This window comes from Dipodomys ordii, unplaced genomic scaffold (assembly GCF_000151885.1).
Source record: "Dipodomys ordii isolate 6190 unplaced genomic scaffold, Dord_2.0 Scaffold70, whole genome shotgun sequence".
Classification (NCBI taxonomy): domain Eukaryota; kingdom Metazoa; phylum Chordata; class Mammalia; order Rodentia; family Heteromyidae; genus Dipodomys; species Dipodomys ordii.
This window is the reverse complement of record NW_012267286.1, coordinates 964,239-974,463: the sequence shown is the minus strand read 5'-3', so window position 1 is coordinate 974,463 and position 10,225 is coordinate 964,239. Positions and strand designations below refer to the sequence as shown.

Here is a 10,225-nt window from a genome sequence, read left to right as displayed (position 1 = left end):
GAGATAACCATGTGGTTCTTATTCTTGCTCCTGTTGATGTGATGAATAATATTAATTGATTTGCGTATATTGAACCAGCTTTGCATCCCTGAAATGAAACACAATGAATTTTTATCTGCATATTCTCTTCCTTCCTGTCATTGTCTACCTTTCTCCCCGTGGCCCCACCCCCTTCTTATAAGTACCCATTTCTTGGTGTTTATTTTGTTGGACTTTGACTTAGTCTTTCTAACAAATTATACTATTTGAGCTCTCCATAACACCTGTTAAAATTCAGTTATTATACACAGATCGCAGTATTTTGCAGTATTTCAAAATAAACATATACTTAGGTATCATAAATGCTATAGGTTATAGGTTTATCTACACACACATACGCAGAAGAAGCAGAATTAGAACTCAGTCTATTATCTCTGGAACCCACAATGCCAATCCCTTAAGCTTTTCCCATTGGCACAAGATGTTAGAACAAGAGGAAAAAATTACTGTGAGCTTTTCCTAATCGATCCTATGTCAACAAAAAAATACTTCTTTAAGAACTAGAATGTTAAACTAAGCTTCTTAAAGTGGTATCTGGCAGCAGGACAGAAACCATCTCTAGACACACTGAGTGTCACTTTACAAATAAATATGTAATCATTCTTATGCAAATTAAAACCACATTGAGATACCACTACAGGCCCATCAATATGGCTAGAATCCAAAAGACTAACCAAATAGTTACAAATCCAAAAGAAAATACTAAATGTTGGCAAGGATATAAAGAAACTGGAACCCTCATATTCTAGCCATGTTGGAAAGCAATTTTGCAATTTCTTAACAATCAAATAGAAACTCCAAAACTATCCAATTCTATTCCTAGGAATCAACCTCAAAATAAATAAAAACCTGAGACCATTAAAAACTGCTGGCAGCACTCTTCATTACAGCTAAAAACAAGAAACAACCCAAATCTCCAGCAACTGGAGAATGATTTAACTTGGTGAATTTATACCAGAAGGTAAAAAGGAAATGTTCTTAAGTACCAAACTTACAGTCTAGGATGGAGAAACAGAAGAGGATATTGACCATCAGTAGGATGGAGAAACAGAAGAGGATATTGACCATCAGTAGGCTCTCGTGATTTGTTTGAGGTGTTCTAAAATGGTCATGGGGATAAATTTACTAAGTGTCCTTGAACTGTATACCTATAATAGTAAAGATTATGATATGTAAATTATGCCTTAACAGAATGCTGAAACAAGGACACAGGATGACCCTTTGCAACAATGATACTCACAAAACACTATGTTGGAAATGAACTTTACAACTCTGTGGGGGGTAGGGGGGAGAGTGGGGAGAGGTAGGGGAGAGAAGGGATAGTAGGAGAAAAACAAAGGAGGAAGTAACAATGCTCAACAAGAATGTACTCATCACCTTACTGATGTAACTGTAACCCTTCTGTACAGCATCTTTATAAGAAAATTTTTATAATTTTAAGAATAAAATGTGGGACTGAATGCATGAGTGTAGTGGTAAAGTGCTTGCCTAGAATGCACAAGGCCCTTAGTGGCTTGAAGGATGGAAGAACAAACTTTGCATTACTAAAACAATTCATTAGATCCTAAGAAGTAGGGTTGCTTTTGGAGAGAAAGGATGGGGGAGGAGGGGAGACCTACATTAATAACCACAATAATGGCATGTCAATTTTACAATTTATCTTCCATTTTTACATGGAAATATTACTTCAATTTAACAGCATTTCAGACATACTATAACCTTTTAAGTGTTACCTCCATCTTCCTTCACTTTCATCTGCTTGAGGTAAATCATGTTTTAATGTAGGAATTAATGTAGAAATGTCAATGGTTAAATGCTGACATCCCCTGGTAAGAATCTTGGTACTCAGCCCACAGATTTCTTCCAGTTCTTTCTAGATAGCCCCAGATTATATTCCATACACACATGTAAGCCCATGCAATGAAGTCTTATGAATGACTACTATGTGCATGATTTGGGGGAAGCAGAGATGAACTATTATTACCACATCCAGGAGAGGGGAGCAGTAAAGACAGACACTAGGTAACACATGATGCTTCTTCAGGAGGGGCTGAGCTATGGCTACAGCAGCCAATGCTTACGTAGAAAGCTTGTTTCCTTCCTATTCCTCAGACCAGCAGTTCTGAGGCCATTGTTAGTGGTCCAAAAGCTATTCTCCAAAGGCACAATGCTGTTCTTATGAATAGATGTGGGGAGATCTTTACCTCTGCTAGACTTTCTCAGATGGGCTCTGACACAGTATGGTTTGTGGATTCAAAATCACAAGGCCCCTCATCAACAACAGGCCCTCATCTTCTGACCATGCTCTGGGAGGAACCAGACTTTCCCTCAGGCCACCTAGAAAATGATGACCTCCTTTCCCTCTGCTTTTCCATGCTGATACATCTATACCACCACCTGTGATCTTATGCAGAGACATTTGCTCTTGGTCTCAGACACACACACACACACACACACACACATTTACTTCAAAAAATCCTGAGGGATATCCTGTTGCATGGTATCTAATCAATTAGCAGAGATAAAAGAAAAGCCAGGGGCTGGGAAGGTGGCTCAGTGGTAGAGTGCTTGCCTTGCATGCATGAGGCCTTGGGTTCGATTCCTCAGCACCATAAGCAAAAAGAAAAAAGCCAGAAGTGGCGCTGTGGCTCAAATGGTAGAGCCCTAGCCTTGAGCTGAAGAGCTGACAGCATCCAGGCCCAGAGTTCAGGTCCCACAACCGGACCCAAAAAAAAAAAAAAGAAAGAAAAGAAAAGTCAATTTTTCTTTTATCCTTAATTTTGATACATGTGAAATTCAACATTTCTTAGAAAAGCCTGCCATAAGGCTGCTTAGTCTACACACAGGACATATATATCCAACCATGTACCTACAGCCAAATGTAGTAGCAAAACAATAGCAGCTGTTCTGGATTCTGAGTTTTGATCATGAATACTTAAAACATGTCAGAATTTAAATTCAGAAATTGATGATAGCAAACTATTAATGAAAAATACTACATCCAAGAAACCATGCTTATTAGAGTTTTCCAAAGTCTTTTCTGCATAGATTTAAATAATAGTGTTTATTAATGCCCACTCCATTCAGCTGAACATAAAATTAATTAATTCAGTAGTTTTATCTATTGAAACAAGTACATACACTGCATGAAGATATGTTATGTCATGATTTTATACTGTTTCTTTCATGATAACAAGGAATAAGTAGGATGTGACTCACTTACTGTGTCTAATAGCCAAAGCAAGACAGGCAGCAACCTGAATTTAGGCTCTCATTATAAATTACACAAGATTAGCTACATTTAGACACACACAAACACACATTAAATCAGACAGGAGTTGAAATGTTTTATTAAGACATAGTTTTATGTACAACAAAATTTTCCAATCATGATTAGAAAATTCAATTAATTTGATCAAACATACATAGTTGAATCCACCACAATGAAGTCACAGAACATTTCAGTTCATCTAGAGTTTTGTCATGTTCTTGTGCATTCAAAACTTCTCCCTTACTCCTGACTCTAGTAAACAGTCCATGTACTTTCCACCATTTAGCATATTTTTGACATTTTTCTGTTTCATCTCTAAGTAATATTCCTTTCACTAACTGATGGACAGAAATGCTGTATCCACTTTTGACTATTATAGACAATTTCTCTTTTTTGTATATTTTTATTGCAAAAATACTGTACAGAGGGGTTACAGTTACATGAGTAAGGTAATGAGTACATTTCCTATTGAGCATTGTTACCTCCTTTGTTTTTCCCCTACCATCCCTTCTCTCCACACCTCCCCAGCTCCTCCCTCCTCCCATCCCAAAGTTGTAAAGCTCGTTCTCAACATAGTGTCTTGTACAGCTCATTGTTACAATGGGTCAACCTGTATCCTTATTTCAGCATTTTGTTATTTCCCTTCCCCTCCCCAAATTAGAAAAAAATGTATATACAAGATGCAGGGCACCAGAATCAAATTCAGTGATAACAGGAGTTATACCAGGGGGGAAGAACATACAAAAGAAACAAAAAAAAATCACATGGTACATTATAAATACATTAAAAACAATAGCAAGAAAGATTTTAAAAAACACTTGTGTCTCTATCTTGGGGTTCATTTCGCTTAACATCATCTTATATGGTCATATGTACACAGCTTTTGACCTTTTCTGCTTGTCCTAGATATATATATATATTAGTTATTACAAATAAGGGAAACCATGGGAACCTATGTTTCTTTGGGCCTGGCTTACTTCATTTAATTTATTTTTTTCCAAGTTCCATTTCCTAACAAATGGGGCAGTGTCCTTCTTTCTGATGGAGGAACAGAATTCCAGTGTGTGTGTGTGTGTGTGTGTGTGTGTATCACATTTATTATAGACAATTTGTGTGTGTGTGTGTGTATCACATTTATTATAGACAATTTCTACCAGCAGCATTTGATATTTCTACGTGTTTCACATATCACTCTTTAAATTTAGACATGCCCATGAATTTTTAGTTTTAATTTTTATTTCCCTGATGACTGATGATGTTGAGTAAATTTTCATTTCGTTATTCATCATTCACATTCATTTTTTGGTTAAATGTCTCTTTCTGACAGGTATTGTTGGCTCACCTGTACTCCTAGCTACTAGGGAGACTTAGATCTGAGGACCACAGCTTTAAGCCAGCCTGAGCAGGAAAGTCCATGAGACTCTTATCTCCAATAAACTATGCAGAAAGACCCAGAAGTGGAGCTGTGGCTCAAGTGGTAGTGCAATTACCTTGAGCACAAAGAGGCTCAGGGACAGCACCCAGGCCCTGAGTTCAAGCTCCAGGACCATCAAGAAAAAAAAAATTAAGTCTCTTTCAAGTTTTGCTCCCTTTTATTGGCATTGTTACCTTTAGGTTGAATTGTATATGCCAACTACAAGTCCCTTATTGGGTATTGTTTTACAAATATTATCCTCACAGTCTGTGGTTTACAGAGTTTTTCTCTAGTTTTGCCTTTTTAAAAGTGTCTTAGAAAAGCAAAGCTAAGAATTTTATTGAGTTCAAAATTATAAACATTTTAAATTCATCCAAAACTTTTTCCCTAATCAAAGGGTTGGAAATCTTTTCCTTTTGTGTTTTTAGAATTTTATTATAGTTTTATCTCCTAGGTTAAGATCAATGATCCATTTCATGTTAATTTTTATAGAGCATAACAATTAAAGCTCTTTATTTCTATGTAATGTCCTGTGTTTTGTTTCTAATTTGTCCAAAAGATGAATTCCTTCCCATTGAATTAGCTTGGAACCTATCTTTTAATTAGTTGGCTAATAGATGTGTCGATCTAATTCTGGAGCATCTATTTTGATCCATTGATCTATTTTGATCCATTGATCATTTGATCTGTTGATACAAATATAACATAGATTTGATGATTGTAGCATTACAGCAAATCTTGAACTCATGTAGTGTAAGACCTCCAGCTTTTGTTTTCAAATTGTTTTAAGTTGTTTTAGCTTGTCTAGGTCCTTCATATTATCATATACATTTTAAAATAATTCTCAGTTTCTACCAAACAAAGAGGCCAATTATATTTTAGATGAAATCACTCTGAATCTGTAGATGAATTTGGATAGAGTTTACATTTTAGATAAATTTGGAGAGTTGACATTTTTTTAAGTATTTAGTATACTGATCTATGAGCACGGTATAGGTCCTTTGTTTCTTTTAATAATGCTTTGCAGTTTTCAGTATGGCTATTTTTTGTTGTTAACCTTATCCTCAGGTATTTTAGTGTTTTATGCTAACTTAAATGTTTTTATTTAAATTTCCAAAATTGTTCATGAAATTTTTGAAAAATGTTGGAAGTGCCATTCAGAGTAATATAAATTGAAGAGCAAAGTAAAAGGAATTATAAATGGTAATTCTAATGGAGAAGTAAGTATGATCATAGAACTATCAAACAAAGACAATGTGAAAGAATTATCATTGCTATTATTTTTACTTTTATATCCAATCATGTTTATTATTCAAAGTTTAAAACTTACTCAGAGACCAATGAAAAGAAAAGGCCCTGAACCTAGAGTCTGGAAGCCAAACTTGTCATGACCAGAGTAGTGAAAAAGTATATAGTCCTAGAAAAACACAACAAATATTTTCTTCCTTTTTACTTTTGATTAAATTTATATTTAGTGAGTGACAAGCTACGCTGAGTTCTATAGAATGGAAGGAACTATTCCTTAAGAGGTTATAATAAAGACACAAATGAGAGTAACAAAATATGTTGGTAAACTGAAATGCAAATTTAACATGCTACTATTACTGTTATCATTATGGCATAAAAATCTCACAAGCCCTGTTCCTTTCATATAAAGTTCATACCAAAAGATTATAGCTTTGGGGGGGAAAAAAAGTTAAAAGAGCCAGATACTAGTGATTCAAGCCTGTAATCCTAGCTACTCAGGAAACTGAGATCTGAGATTTTGTTCAAAGCCAGCCAAGGAGGAAAGTCTGTGAGATTTATTTCCAGTTAACCACCCAAAACCAGAAGTGGAGCATGGCTCAGTGGAAGAAAGCACTAGAGCACAAAAGCTCAGGGACAGTGCCTAGGCCCTAAGTTCAAGCCCCATGATTATTCAAAAAGAAAAAAAAATGTTAAATGAAAACTTTCTCTCTTACTTGACTCTGTAGTTGAGTGATATAAGTACTATCTAAGTCCACTGACACTGATGAAGACTGATTTGTCATTTTTAAAGAGTATTTAAAAAAAGGCTGAAATTTCATTATTTTTTCCTTCCAGATAAAGGAGACAGCTTTATTAATTTCTATTAATAGGAGATCTTGTGCTGAAATTTTTCTATTAAGAATCTGGCAAAGTTACAAATATGACAGATGGACTGAGAATTCAGAAAGGTGCCAAAATATTTTATGGAAAGGGCTGAGCAGAAAATATTCTAGTTTCATTATAGACTGACATCCAAATTTAAGTATTTGTATTATTAGCCAATATATTGTGTAAACTGCTTAAAGTACTTCTCAAATTGTTTTTATGTTTGTTTGCTTGCTTGCTTTTTTTATTTTTCTAGATTTGATTCTCACAAAGGTTTCTGGTGTCAGCTACTGGAAGAAGGTAAAACAAAATGTCTTGGAAAGAGTAAAGGAAGAAAATACCCTCCAATGGATTCTGATGTGAGTATGGAGCTCACAAACCAAATGTACTGGATGATGAATAATAATACCATGTAGATTCTCTAGAAAAATGATCAAAATCAAAATTCAGTCTTCCTAAAAAGTAAAAATGACTTTTGGGTTTTAATATATCTAAGTTGGATTGCTTTGATTTTTCCAGTTACATTTTATTACCTGCCATGTAAGAATAAAGAAAAATAATAATAAAATTTGCAATGGTGAATTAAACAAAAAGATAACCATCTCCCTGCAAAAATACTGGCACCTGCACAGAAATTTCAGCACAAAAATTGTTAACTAAAACCATGACAGGAAATATACTAACTTGAAATTGAAAAAAAAGATTAAAATTAAATTTTACTGCTTAATCACTCTGTAATAGTAAGTTACTAGAATAATATTAATTATTTATTTAATATATTAAGCTTTGAACTGTCAAATGCTAGTAAAATAAGAAATTAATACATTTTTCAGCTATCAAACATTCCAGCAGACAATTTATGTCTTAAAGAAGGGAGGAGACATACCCACTGTGGCACCTGTGGCATTCTGTTTATTCTGTTCAGAATCATAGCATGGAGAGCACAATGCTGTAGCTCTTTCTTAGTTTGTATGCTCTGTATTTTTACATTAATGCTTAGTTCACATATAGGAAAATATATTCATCTTTTTATTTCATAGTCAACCTAGATATCTTATACACTGGGAATATAAGAATGCAAGTGGATTATAAACTCAGAAATTTAAGTAAGAGTTAATAATAAATCTGGAGAAATTGTGGACCATTTGTTATGTCAGGCCTGTTTCTGCTCAATAAAATTCTGAACAGAAAGCATGGAAGAGGGAAGTTCTCTTGCTTTGATAAAGAAATTATATTCTCAGGACTCTAGTACCAAAATTCACCCTTGTAGCTATGAAAACAATCCTTAGACATTAAAAGAAACAGAAGGGTGATTTTTATGAAGGCACTATTGGAAAAGTAGATACAGATATAGGTGGTAGAGATATTGAAAGTAGTAGGATTTGGACTCAGGGTCCCTTGCTTGCCAGGCAGCCACTCTGCATTAAGCCACACCTCTAGCTGTATTTTTGTACTGAACCCAAAATCTGCCCATCTTAAGCTTCAGTCTAGAACTGGGATGACAGACATCTGTCTCTAGACACATCTTATTCCATTTGGACGAAGTCTGTTGAACTTCTCTTCCAGGCAGGCCTGGATCCACAATCTACTTCAACTCACCCTCCCATATAGTGGAATGACAGAAGTATACCACCACACAATACCCAGCTATGTGGTTGAGGGATCTCACATATCTGCCCTAGCTGGCTTCATACGGGGACCCTGCCAATCTTAGCCTCCCAAGAAATTAGAACAATAGGCATGAGATCTCAGCACCTGGCTAAAATATATTATTTTTAGGTAAAAGCTAAAACATTTCTAAAACAGTACAGAATGTCTTCCTTGGCACTGAATTTCACTTTGATTAATGTAAACATACTGATATATTACACACAAAAAAATGGGTGGTAGGGACAGATAGGAAAAATAATGCTAGATCTCCATATAATACAGATTAGGCTTATGTAATGGAGTATAGCAGCTGATTTTGTGAAAACAGTTTCCAGAGAGGAGGCAAAAACAAAGAAGCCTCCAAAGAAGTAATGGAAATAGAAACATGTAGATGGACTAGGAAAGGCAAGTGCTCACCTCGCTGTTTGCCTCTCCTAGTGTGCAGAGAAATGCCAGAATCCCTCACCCCAAGACTGTCAACAACACATTGCAAGATATGCTAACTAAATAGTCTACCTCCTTATAGAAATTTTAATCCAGGTCTGGGTTTTGATCCTTAAGCATACTCAAAGCGTGTAAAATATGCTTTAATAAACAAAATAACATGTATTTTTCTTCCTTCCGGCCCTCTCAGAGCAGAGCATTTCTATCAAGCTACTACCGCGACCACAACATAGAGCTCTCAAAGCTGCTGCACAAACTGGGCCAGCCTCTACCATCCTGGCTGAGACAGGAGCTGCAGAAAGTGAGATAGCACTGAGCAAAAGAAAAAAAACTTCCGGAGAAACCACCCTCCATGATAGAACAGATACCTTTTCCAAAGCTTCCAGAAGCTATCAAAAGGCTGTCAAAATATAATATATACCTCTTCAAATAAGAAAAATAAGAGTTCCTTCCATGTGCTGGCATGTGGATAATTAGGAATAAAAGGGAGGAAAAAAAGGAGAAACAAAACTTTATTATAAGCCTTGAAGCCTATGGCCTTCCTCTTAACCCATATCTGAGCCTGTGGGATTATTGTAGACTACTGTGCACTCTTGTGGAAGTCAATAGCAACCAACATAAATAACAAACACAAATGCAGGACTGCTGCATTTCACAGTAATAGTTACACTTTTGTATAGCAAAGAAGATTGTGTCTCTGTAGATTTTTAGATCACTGTTTGCCTGTACAATGTTTTCTTATTCATGGATTCTATAAAGTATCCTGCAAAAACAAGAACCAAATAAATAAATAAATCACAATGTAACATAAAATTCCAAAACAATGCTAGCAAAAAAATGTCTCCCAAAAATCAAATTCACCGAAGTATTTAGAAAAAAGAATTGTGTATCATAATTTATACTACATCAGCAGGTGGAAAAGTCATCTGTGGACTTTATTTGCATCAAAAATCAAAAAGAGAGATGTGCTATTGCAAAGATGAGGTAATGGCTTACATATATAATCTAGGGCATTTATACAAAAATTACTTATTATTCCACCATAATGTTACTATCATAATAAAATATATAGTATTGCAAACCTGTTGGATGGTGACTAGAAACATAGTGTAAATGACATCAGTAAGCAATAATGCATTTTTGCTCCCCCTAAGGGGGAAACATGATTGAAAAGTCTAGGCCTGTAAGCTGAAAATCTATTCCAGTCCTCTAGTTCTATAGAAAGGCATGCATACAGTCTGAGGTATGTGTCATCACCAGAAGCAAGCTGACTCTTAAATGTGAATAGCTTGCTT

The 10,225-nt window shown here is 35.3% G+C and overlaps 1 protein-coding gene across 1 annotated transcript in view; it reads left to right on the top strand.

The window, feature by feature from the left end:
* The window catches only part of Ndst3 (N-deacetylase/N-sulfotransferase (heparan glucosaminyl) 3), a 143,274-nt gene extending 133,867 nt beyond the window's left edge, over positions 1–9,407 (top strand). Inside the window, exons 12-13 of the mRNA XM_013023762.1 lie at positions 7,093–7,195; positions 9,121–9,407. Coding sequence (XP_012879216.1) covers positions 7,093–7,195; positions 9,121–9,240 — 223 coding nt within the window. The 3' untranslated portion in view covers positions 9,241–9,407. The remainder of the gene's footprint in view (positions 1–7,092; positions 7,196–9,120) is intronic.
* Positions 9,408–10,225: the final 818 nt, after the last annotated feature.